Source organism: Ornithorhynchus anatinus, chromosome 19 (assembly GCF_004115215.2).
Source record: "Ornithorhynchus anatinus isolate Pmale09 chromosome 19, mOrnAna1.pri.v4, whole genome shotgun sequence".
NCBI lineage: Eukaryota > Metazoa > Chordata > Mammalia > Monotremata > Ornithorhynchidae > Ornithorhynchus > Ornithorhynchus anatinus.
The window spans coordinates 19117502-19129925 of NC_041746.1; the positions used below are offsets into that span (position 1 = coordinate 19117502).

Genomic DNA, 12424 nt, shown 5'->3' on the forward strand with positions numbered 1-12424 from the left:
TCTTCCTTGCCTCCAGCCAAATTTGCTGAGACTTCTGGAGCTAATGGAGAAAGAGACTGACAGACAGACAGACAGAAATCCCAGACCAGTTCTGAAGATCCATGAGCAGACCCAGTGTAGGTGAGGGCTTCTCTTTGCCTTTAATCCAAACTGACCAAGTGAACCAGTTCCTTTAACCCTGCTTCAGCAGTCCATTCCCAGCCTAATTCTCCCCATCCCCAATATTATTTTTCAGATTTGGGTGATGAGTAGCGAACTGAGAGAGGACCATAAGGCTCTCTCTATTTTCTGTGCAGTCATAATTCAGCTAAAGAAGTGCAGTTTCACCTATCCAATAAGATAAATTTTTAGACCCCAGAGGATTTTTTAAAATCCCTGATTTTACTCTCTTGCTTGACGATAGTAGTAATTGTCATATTTATCTAGACTCCATTGCCCCAAATAGAGTATTTCATTATCAGATTGAGATTTCATTGGGGAAAATAAATTCAGACATTCATCATTCACTGTCTAATAATTTATAAAACTTTATGGATGAATAAATAGCCATTTTTAAAGTTAAATCATAAGTACATATGCCAGTGGCTCAATAAACAATTATATAATCACCTCTACCTTCCATATGCTCTTCTTTTAGTGCTCTTTCAGAGTAACTCAATTGAATTTTACCCCCAGTATCTCTTACAGTGCTCTCACTTAGAAATAATGCTGAACTGTTTACTGTGGCTTAAACACCTCCCTTCCTCTCTTCAGCATTTTAACGAGGCTATGTCCAACCTGATTATCTTTTATCTATTCATTGAATCGTACTGAGCACTTACCGTGTGCAGAACACGGTAGTAAGCTCTTGGGAGAGTACAGTACAACAATAAACAGATATGTTCCCTGCCCACCATGAATTTACAGTCTAGTGGGATGAGACAGACATTAATATAAATACATTACAGATATGTACATAAGTGCCGTGGGGCTGGGAGGAGGGAAGAACAAAGGGAGCAAGTCAGGGTGAGCAGAAGGGAGTAGGAGAAGAGGAAAGGGGGGTGAGGGAAGGCCTCCTGGAGGAGATGTGCCTTAAGTAAGGCTTTGACGGGCGAAGAGTAATTGTCTGTTAGAATTGAGGATGGAGGACGTGCCAGGCCAAAAGCAGGAGAGCCCTATCCCAATGCTTAGTACACATCATAAACAGCTAGAAGTACCAGAATTAGTATAATGACCATTTTGAATAGGCTATTTCATTTTTCCATTAGATAGCAAGATAATCTTTAGTCCTAACGTTTTTAGAGCAGACAATAACCGATCCTAGTATATTACCTAAAGTTGCTTTTTTTTTTAGTAAGATGTGAAATGTAATGCTTTCAAAAGAATGAATTTTCTCAACACCCTGTAAAAGTCTTCTACACACTGCATCATACTGCAGATTGTGCACATTCACCCACGCGCATCTTCAGAAACTGTTTCTCCTGTCACTGCAGTACACTATATCCAAGCAGATTTGTGTTGTCAGGTGAATGTTCCCTAATAGTAACCTAGCCAAAACATATAACAAAAATTCATTATGGCTGAACTCAGTGTGTTCACATATTTACAAATACAAAAATCTAATGCAGAATCTTTTATTTCTGGTTTAGAGTTACATGGTTTTGGACTGTGAAACCCTTTTATTTTTATCACTTTTTTAACCCTTCAACTAGATGGTCTGCTCCAGCTATCTTCTTTTCCTCAACTGCCTACTCGACGCTCTCTAATCCAGGTTCTGCCCTCTCTACTCTACTAAAATCATTCTCTCCAAAGTCATCCATGGCCCTTCTTCTTCAGATCTGATGGACTCTGCCCTAATCCTCTGACCTGTGGCCCACCCCCTCTTCCTGGAAACACTGTCTAACCTCGGTTTCTCTGATAAAATTCTCTTCTGGTTTGCCTTTTACTTCTCTGAACTCTCTTTCTTTGTCCCATTCACTGACTCTTCCTCTCCCTTCCAATCCCTAACTGTGGATAGTAGTAATGGTATTAAGTACTTACTTTGTGCAGAGCACTGGAAGAAGTAGGTGCCCTTCAAGGCTCAGTTCTGGATCCTCTTTTATTCTTAGTGTATCCCCATTCCCTTGGGGAGCTTACGGCTTCAACTAGCACCTCTGTGCTGGTGTCTAACAGAACTGCTTCACTCTCCCTGACTTGTCTTCTTCTCTGCAAGTTGCCTCTCCTTCTGCCTCCAGGACATCTCTAAATGGATGTCCTGCCAGCACCTCAGGGTCAACATGTCGGAAACTGAAGAGCTCATCTTCCTTCCTAAATCTACTCCTCCCCCTAACTTTCCCATCAATGTTGACACCACCATTCTCTCTCTGCCCACAACTTTGGCATTATCCTTGACTCCTCTCTATCTTTCAACTCACATTGATTCCGTCACTAAATCTTGTTGGTTTTTCCTCCACAGTATCTTCAGGATCCACTCTTTCCTTTCAGATCCTATGGTCACCATGGGCATCCAAGCATTTGTCATTCCCTGGCTTGATCACTGTACCCGCTTCCCCTCTGGTTTCCCCAGCTCAACTCTCTCCTATCTGAAGTTCATACTTTGCTGTCCAGATCATTTTTCCAAAATACATTCTGCACATGTCAAAAACCTCCAACCCTTGCCCATTCCTCTGAACATCAAGCAGAGACTCTTGAGCATTGACTATAAAGCATTCTTTCAGCTCTCTCTCCCCACTCTTTACCTTCACTCCTCTCCCACTGCATCCAAACATGCTTCACTCCTCTCAAGTCAACAATGCCTTGTTCTTGTCTTTCTTGCTACTTCCCTCCTTGCCTGGAACTCCCTCCCAGTAAATATCCATCAGACCACCTGCTCTCCCAATTTTCACAGTCTTCCTACAATCACATCTCCAACAGGGGGCCTTCCTTACTTGATTTCCAGAAAGGTCGCTGGTGCATGACCTCAGCATATCTCAAGGTCTTTGGATTCTCGGTTCACTGTCTAGTGTGCTTCATTTTTCATTATCAGAAATTTTTCATTATCTATTTGATATTTGCCACACCCCCAACCCCCCAACACTTATGTACATATCTTTAAATCATATATTATAAATTATTCCTATTAATGTCTGACTCCCCCTCTAGACTCTAAGCTCATTATGTGCAAGGAACATATCAGCTAATTCTGTTTTAGAGCACAGGCCTGGGAGTCAGGAGGTCACGGGTTCTAATCCCCGCTGTGCTGCTTATCCACTGTGTGACCTTGGGCAAGTCACCTCACTTCTCTGGGCCTCTATTTCCTCATCTGTAAAATGGGGATTGAGACTGTGAGCCCTGTATGGGACAGGGACTGTGTCCAACCGAATCACCTGGTATCTCCTCCAAATGCTTGGAACAGTGCTTGGCACATAATAAGCGCTTAACAAATACTACAATTATTGTTATTATTACTCTCCCAATCACTTAATCTAGTGCTCTGCAATTCGTAGGCACTCAGTACTTATGATTGATATGATTTTAGAAGGGCTTAGAAGTTGGGGAGAGTGTTAGTCTGATATGAGGGTGAGGGGTGAAGGGCCAGGTGAGAGGTGAAGTGAGAACAAGGCACAGTGAGGCAGTTGGCTTGACTGTCATTCATTGGCATTTGGCAAAGACTGTCCTTTGTTATGTTATCATGTCTACAGAGTAAAGTTCTGTATGATGATGCTGTTTTAGCCTATTCCAAACTGCCTGTTGACAACTTCCTTTGTTCATTTCACCATTTGGGCTGTTAGAGAGAAAATTAGGGGATTAGCAGGGAAGTAAGAGGTATTAAATGTACAACGCGAACCTTAGAATGTCTAAAAGGTTAAACCTAGATGGGTTCCTTCTGAATTCTGTAGCCTGGACTAAAGAGACCATTGGCCTCACCCCATAGTGTCATTTTTTATGATATTGAATGGTCTGAAAATCACTCTGCGACTAATTTACCAGTAGAAACCCTGTGGCAAAAAAATGAATTTTTCCCTGGAATCCCAAGGCTGGGGCATCTCTCACCCCTGGAGCTAGCCACTAACCTTATTGTTGGCCCGTGGCCAAGCACGCAACCCTCAGCCGCAAAGGCATTACTCACGTAGCTGTACTGAGGGACATATGATTCAGACACTCCGTGCCAACGTTTCAGTCCCCTTCCTCCTGCTCTGTGCCCGTCTTGGCCCTACCTCATCTCTTCACAGAGGCCCATTAGCCAGTATGCCAGCTCTTTCTTTTCCATCCCTCCTCCGGGCATCACGTTTATGGTTCGTATGTTGGGCTGTGTTCTCTGTCCACTCGGGGTCACCTCTTGCAGGGAGAGCTGTGGCGACTTCTGTCCTAATTTCTCTACTGAGGTGACGCTAGAACTCATAACTATCCCTTAGTAAGGACACTTATGCTAGTGCTGGGCTTCTACTTTATCATATCCCAGCCCCCTCCACAAATACCTCTTCAGTTTCCCATCCCAGCCTAACTTCCATATCTTGTTTTGCTGTCAAAAACCCATCACTCCCTCTTTCCTCATGGTCTCTGCCTCTCAGCACCTAATGTACAGTTTGCTAAAGGTCTCATTTGTACTTTAACTTCGATAGATCTTGAACTAAAAAGAACCTCACTAAAAACCAATCCTTATCAATAGGTTCATGTTGTCATTTATTTTTACAGCTGCTTTTCCTTCAGAAGGAATCTCTACCCATTTAATGTGTTTTTGAGGAAAAAAGGTGAGATTAGTTGGAACGGTCAGTGTTTAAAGCCATTGAAGTTCATAAGGATGTTATCTTAGCCTCTTAGTCCTCAAATAAGTAATAACATGTCCAAATTTAATCAAATATTAGTTAGGTTACAGAATTCCACCATTTCTGTCAATCAGTGTCATCCAGAAAATCTTGTTTTAAGTAATATAAATATATAAATTCAGTTACCCACCCTCTACAGCTTTTAGGTTTGAGCCTTTTTTTAATTAGGCAAAACATTTTTCTGGCTTTTGTATTAGATAGAAAAATATTTCCCAAATCTACACCTCTAACCATAATGTCTCGCAGTGTCACATTTTCTCGGGCCTTCAGGACAATTCTACTTGGATTCCCCCTGACCCCTCCAACTTAACATGTTCAGAACAGCACTCTCTATCTCGCCACCCAAACCCTGCCCTCCCCCAACTTTCCCATCACCATAGACAGCACCACCATCCTCTCTGTCTCACAAGCATGTAACCTTGGCATTATCCTCAACTTATTCTCTCATTCAACCCACACATTAAGTCTGTCACCAAATCCTGTCCACTCAACCTTCACAACATAGCTAAAATCTACCCTTTCCTCTCTATCCAATCATCTATCACATTAATCCAAGCTTATATCCTATCCCACCTGAACTGTTGCATCAGCCTCCTTGCCAACCTTCCCGACTCCCGTCTCTTGCCCAGTTCAGTCCACACTTCACTCTGCTGCCCGGCTCATTTTTCTACAAAACGTTCAGTCCGTTTTCCATGTTTCTCAAGAATGTTCAGTGGTTGCCCATCCGCCTCAGGTCAAAAAGAGAGTCCTTAAGGTTGACTTTAAAGCACTCAGTGAACTTGCCCCCTCCAAATTTATCTCTGATTTCCTACTATAATGCAGCCCTCCCTCTCTGGTCCTCTAATGCCAACCTACTCACTGTGCCTCAGTCTCATCTATCTTGCCACAAGTCCCTCGTCCACCTTCTGCCTCTGGCCTGGAACGCCTTCCCTTTTCATATGCGACAGACAATTCCTCTCCCCTCCTTCAAAGCCTTATTAAAGTCACATCTCTTCCAAAAGGCCTTCCCCACCTAAACCCTCATTTCCCCTTCTCGACACCTGTGGACTTGGTTTTGCATCCTTTATTCAGCCCTCCATCAGTCCCACACTACCTATGTACATATCCATAATTAATTTATTTGAATTAATATCTTTGCCCCCCTCTAGGCTGTTAGCTCACTGTGGGATGGGGACATGTCTGTCAACTCTGCTCTATCATTCTCTCCCAAGCGCTTATTTCAGTGCTCTGCACACAGCAGGCACTCAATAAATGCAACTGATAGATTGGTTGTGTTCTAAACTTGTTTAAATGATGGTGCTTATTTAATCCTTTTACTTCTTCTTTAGGTATGATCCAGATATTTTATTGGGTTATGAGATTCAAATGCATTCCTGGGGCTACCTCCTACAGAGAGCTGCAGCATTAAGTGTTGATTTGTGTCAGATGATCTCCCGTGTACCAGGTATGTATCACTGTGAGTGTGTTATATTTTAAATATAGAACAAGTGAAAAGGTAAATGTGGGCAGCCAAATAACTATTTTGTTTGAGGCTCATTCGTTTTTGCACAAGGCACACTGTGTTTTGGTTTGAACTTGTGATGTTTGTCATTCATTTATCACTCTCTTTGTCAAATAAGACACCACTGAAGTTTCTTTGGGTATCAGTTTGAGTCTACAGATTAGAAAGCTCATCTCCTAGAGTAAAAGGTTAAGATTTTCAACCTTTTTTAGACATTAGACCCCAGCATTCTCAAGGTTTCACCTGAAGTACCCCAATCCCCCCCCCCCCCCCAAAACACACACACACAGTCACTCACTCATTCACCAGAACCAAGGGAGTAGAATGAAAGAGGCTGGTGTAGAAAGAAAACGAAACTAGCCCAACTGCAGTGTAGACCAATGGAAAGAGCACAGGCCTGGAAGTCAGAGGACCTGGGTCGCAATCCCAGCTCTGCCACTTGCCTGCTGAGTGACCTTGGACAAGTCACTTAACTTTTCAGTTTCGCCCTCTGTAAAATGGCAATTAAATTCTATTACCTCCTATTTAGCCTGGGAGCCCCAGATGGGACAAACACTGATTGTCATGTATCTATCCCAGCACTTAGTATAGTGTGTGGTACACAGTAAGTCCTTAAAAATTGTAATAACAATAGTAATAATAATAATGCTATTATAATTATAAATTGCTGCCAACTCCTTGGGTTTCGTGGCCTTTTTCTTGCTTTGTCCCGTGAGAGGCTCAGATTTTGGGGTGTTAGAGTTCATGGCAGTGGCAGTGGTAGGAACAGATTCTCTTTTTTATTTATTCCATCGGCTCCTCCTCCACTCTTTCCTAGGCTTCCCAAAATTCTTGCATCGTAAAGGGTCCAACAAAAAGTAGCTTTCCTGTGACCTAGCCAGCCCCATAACCTCTGACTCCCCAGCCCGTGAAAGAACATGGGCTGGAGAGTCTGAGGTCCCGGCTCCACCGCTTGTCAGCTGTGTGACTTTGGACAAGTCATGTGATTTCTCTGGCCTCAGTTACCTCATCTCCAAAATGGGGACAACCTGATTATCTTGTATCTACCCCAGTGCTTAGAACAGCGCTTGGCACATAGTAAGCACTTAACAAATATCGTCGTCGTTACTGCGATAACACCTTAATCCAGTGCTTACCTAAATTGTTACAAAAGCATTGTTCAAGGCAGCCTGGAAAAAGAAGAAACTCTGTAGAAGAGAAATAAAATAATAGTAGAAGACCACTCCAGAATTCGAGAGGATAAAAACGAGAGACTTGGAAAAGTGTGCTGTCTCATAAGGCTGATACCTGGGTGGTAATAGAATAAAATATGGGAGCTGCGTTGCCTGTTAAAAAAGGAGTTTGAAGCTAGAGAAATCAAAGATAGTAGGTACTTTTCAAACTCTGGACAGGAAGATATCAACAGAACTGATCATGCTTTGTTTGTTTTTATATCACCTAGATTTCACATAGAATGTTTTTTTTCTTGGTAACCTTAAAAGTGGTTATGTAAAGAAGAAATGGGTCTTGAGTTTATCGCTTTATTGCTGGTTTCAGTGATCAGTAAAGGTACTACATTGCCTAGTGGAACAAAGCAAGGGCCTGGAAGTCTGAGGACCTGGGTTCTAACTCTGACTCTGCCAATTGCCCGCTGTACAATGTTGGACTAGTCATTTAACTTTGCTGTGCCTCAGTTTCCTCATCTTTAAAAGGGGGATTTATAACCCTTTCTCTCTATTCCTTAGCCTTTGAGCCCCATATGGGACAGGTACTGTGGTCGACCTGATTATCTTGTATCTACCCCAGCGCTTAGTACAGTGCTTTGCATATAGTAAGTGCTTAACAAACATAATAATGGTAATGATAAAAATAAATAAAACAGTTACTTATATTTTTTTCCTTTTTCATGATGATCCTTGGCAAAAGTGCTAAATTTTTACTTTTGAATCCCACTATCATCTTGATCAAAGCCACTAGCTTTGATGTGCCACTAACAGTAGCCACTATTATCTCATGCTTTGTGGGCCACAGTGATACAGTGTGTTCCTTAGCCTACACCCTGAATTTTGGCTGGTGGGGTTGTAGAGGTTGTAGGGTGATAGGGGTGTGCCCTGAAGATGCCACCCGTTGCCTGAGGATCTGGGGGTTTTGAGGCACTCTGGGAGTGATGCCAGATTAACCACAGTACCAATCAAAGCAAAAATGGGAAATGAGTTATAGCTCTGAAGCATATGGGCCCCCTAACGCTCGACCCCACCCCACCAACCTCGAAAGGGACCCTGAGCCAAATGTAGTAAGTTCTCGGGACTGGGCTTTGGCAGTGCCAGGTCTCCCCAAGGCATCCAGGTCTCAAGAATCCCAACTTCCTTAAAGACCCAGGGTCTTCACAAGGATTTCTGGTGGTTTTGGTCAGAGCTGAGGACATGCTGGACTCTGGCATCAAAGTAAGCCATGGATCAGTCACCTGATCCCCTTGAGCAGGAATCCACCATAGGACCACCATTGTTTTCGTTTGTTTTAATGGTATTTGTTAAGCATTTACTCCATGCCAGGAACTGTCCTAAGCGCTGGGGTAGATACAAGTTACTCAGGTTGCACTTAGTTTCCCACCCAGGGCTCACAGTCTCAATCCCCATTTTACAGATGAAGTAACGGAGGCACAGAGAGGTTAAGTGACTGGCCTAGGGTCACACAGCAGACAAGTGGCAGAGCTGGGGATAGAACCCAGGTCCTTCTGACTCCTAGGTCTGTGCACTGTCCACTAGGACATACTGCTTCTTCTAAGGTTCCCACAGTAGTGGTGGGATTCAAACCCACATCCCTAAAGAGACTGGAGCCTTAATCCAGCATCTTGGATGCCCCCTAGGCCATGCGACCCACTCTCGATGGGAATGGATCTCTCTGGGGGAGCCCCCAAGGTGAATCATTTTTATAAGCATGTCCAAATCTTAATGCATTCTGTTTGCATTTCTGTAGATGATAAAAAGGAAAACAGATTTGCTGCTGAAAGAGATGAATATGGATCAGACACAATGAGTGAAATAAATATCGTTGGCCGCATTACCCTAAATCTTTGGAGAATTATGAGAAATGAGGTAAGGTACCTTGTTTAAAAATGAAAATGAGTGAGATTGGATGGGTCGTTCTTTTTAAAGCAAAATGTAATTCATTTTTTCCATCTTAATAATTAAATCTGTATTATCCTTTTAAAATGTTTAAGGAATAGTTAAGAAATATTATTTTTCTGTGACTCAGAATAATCAAGCTGTTTGTTTTCCCACTGATTTTTCTCTTAATATATTTGGGCCCTAAAAATATCCTTAGAACTCCTGGAAAAGTCAGTGCAACTGTTTTGCTTAACTTAGGCCAGAAATATTTTTCTTTCTATCATAAATCACATACCTGTCCCCTAATCAATTCTACATCTTCTGGTTGAACATATTGAAGCCAATCTTGGAACAGAAGAAGATTAAGCAAGCTATAGAGAGAAACTGGGATCTCTGTTCCTGAAGATTTTTAAAGCTAGCGTAGAGTATAAATCTAAACCCTCTGGGTGATTTAGGTGAACTTCTCCTTGGACTAGTAAACTAAGATGGATGTCTTCTGCACCACCCTAAAGCTATTATTGTACTATATAAACAAACCTGCTGATTTGGGTGACTTTTTTTTATAGACTGTAAGACTCTTGACTCTGCTGACCACCCCCTTCTCTTAGAAACATTATCCAACCTCGGCTTCGCTGGCACTGTCTTCTCCAGGTTCTCCTCCTGTCTCTCTGGTTGCTCATTCGCAGTCTCTTTTGCGGGCTCCTCCTCTGCCTCCCACCCCCTAACAGTGGGAGTTCCTCAAGGTTCAGTTCTGAATCCCCCTTCTATTCTCCATCTACACCCACTCCCTCAGAGAATTTATTCACTCCCATGGCTTCAACTACCACCTCTATGCGGATGATTCCCAAATCAACATCTCCAGCCCTGATCTCTCTCCCTCTCTGCAGTCTCACATTTCCTCCTGCCTTCAATACATCTCTACTTGGATATGCTGCCATCATCTCAAACTTAACATGTCCAAAACAGAACTCCTTATCTTCCTACCCAAATCCTTCCCTCCCTTGTGACTTTCCCATCACTGTACCACCATCCTTCCTGTCACACAAGCCTGTAACCTTGTCGTTATCCTTGACTCCTCTCTCTTTCAACCCAAACAGTCAATCCATCACTAAATCCTGTCAGTTCAACTTCCATAACATCGCTAAAATCCACCCTTTCCTTTCCATCCAAACAGGTACCAATGTTAATCCAATCGTTTATCCTTTTCTGCCTTGTTACTGTATCCAGCCTCCTTGCTGACCTCCCAGCCCCTTGTCACTCGTAACTCCATATTTCACTCTGCTACCTGCACCGTTTTTCCACTCCTCAAGAACCTCTAGTGGTTGCCCATCCACCTCTGTATCAAACAGAAACTCCCCACCAACAACTTCAAAGCACTCAATCAACTTGCCCCCTCCTACTCTCCTGCTACAACTCAACCCGCACACTCTGCTTCTCTAATGGCAACCTACTCACTCTTCCTCGATCCTGTCTTTCTCGCCACTGACCTCCCGCCCCGTCCTGCCTCTGGCCTGGAACGCCCTCCTTTTTTATATCCAACAGACAGTTACTCTCCCCACTCTCAAAGCCTTATTTCCTCCAAGAGGCCTTCCCTGACTAAGCCCTCATTTCCTCTTTTCCCACCCCCATCAGCTTCTCCCTGTCTTGCTCCCTTTATTCACCACCCCTGCCCCCAACAGGGGTATACATCTGTAATTTATTTCTGTATATTAATGGTTGTCTCCTCTAGACCGTAAGCTCATGATGCGCAGAGAATGTGTCTGTTACACTGTTGTGTTGTACTCTTCCAAGCATGAGGAGCAGCATGGCCTAGTGGATAGAGCACAGGCCTGGAAGTCAGAAAGTCATGGGTTCTAATCCTGGCTCCGTCACTTGTCTGCTGTTTGACCTTGGGCAAGTCACTTAACTTCTCTGTGGCTCAATTTCCTCATCTGTAAAATAGGGATTAAGACTGAGCCCCATGTGGGGCAGGGACTGTGTCCAACCCAATTATCTTGTATCTACCCCAACGCTTAGAACAGTGCCTGGCACACAGTGTGCACTTAATAAATACCATAATTATTATTAGTATTATTATTACTATTATTTAATACAGTCCCACACACACAGTGAGTGCTCAATAAAGATGATTGATTAATTGTTAAACTGTAAGCTCCTGTAAGCAGGGAACATGTCAGTCAATTTACATTGTACTCTCCAAAGCTCACAGTACAGTGCTGTGCACACAGTGGGTGCTTAATAAACACCATTAATTGATTAGTGTATTGATTTGTGCTGCTTTCTAAAGGCCTTGACTTGACAATTTTACCATCATCTGGGTAAGAGAACTTTAGAGTTGGATCTGAATGGGAAGTATTTTAATCTTGTAGTTAGACATTGAAGAGCTCACATTTTTCTTACCTCCTGTTTAGGGGTGCTTGCAGATTTTCCAGCACTGTGTTCACTTCTTAATTCTCACTGGCAGGGAAGGGACTGTATTTGCCTAATTAGACTGCTCGCATCTTTCTCTTTCAGTTCATTGGGTCATATATGGAGTCTTTGCCTTGAAGAGGACGGGTCTATTAGGTTGTCCCACATGGGGCTCATCAGTCTTAATCCCATTTTACAGATGAGGTAGCTGAGGCAGAGAAGTTAAGTGACTTGCCCAAAATCACACAGCTGACAAGTGGCGTAGCCGGGATTAAAATTTACAACCTCTGACTCCCTAGCCCATGCTCTCATGTAACCAAGTATATAGATATGAACATATGTGCCCAGCAGGTAGGGGTGGGATGAGGATCTAAGATGTTAGTGGGGACGAGCTCAAATGCATGGGTGGTGCTTTAGTGAGGGAAAGTAGCATGCGGAAATGAAAGGATTAGTCAGGAAAGGCTTCCAGGAGGAGATGTCACTTTAGTAGGACTTTGAAGGTGGGAAAAATAGAGTTCTGTCAGAAGTGAAGGAGGGGAGAGTTCCTGGCAAGAAGGAGGGCATGTGGAAGGGGTCTATGGGAAGAGAGGCCAGAGCGAAAAACGGTGTGTAGGTTGGTATTTGAGGAATGAAGTAAGTGTTCT

General features: G+C 43.2%; 1 protein-coding gene across 2 annotated transcripts in view; it reads left to right on the forward strand.

Annotated features, from left to right (window-relative positions):
- Positions 1–12424, forward strand: part of REV3L (REV3 like, DNA directed polymerase zeta catalytic subunit) — a 211016-nt gene that overhangs the window by 152266 nt on the left and 46326 nt on the right. For both annotated transcript variants that reach the window (XM_029047173.2, XM_029047174.1), the window contains 2 exons: positions 6113–6228; positions 9241–9359. In XM_029047173.2, the coding sequence (XP_028903006.1) occupies positions 6113–6228; positions 9241–9359 (235 nt within the window). The remainder of the gene's footprint in view (positions 1–6112; positions 6229–9240; positions 9360–12424) is intronic.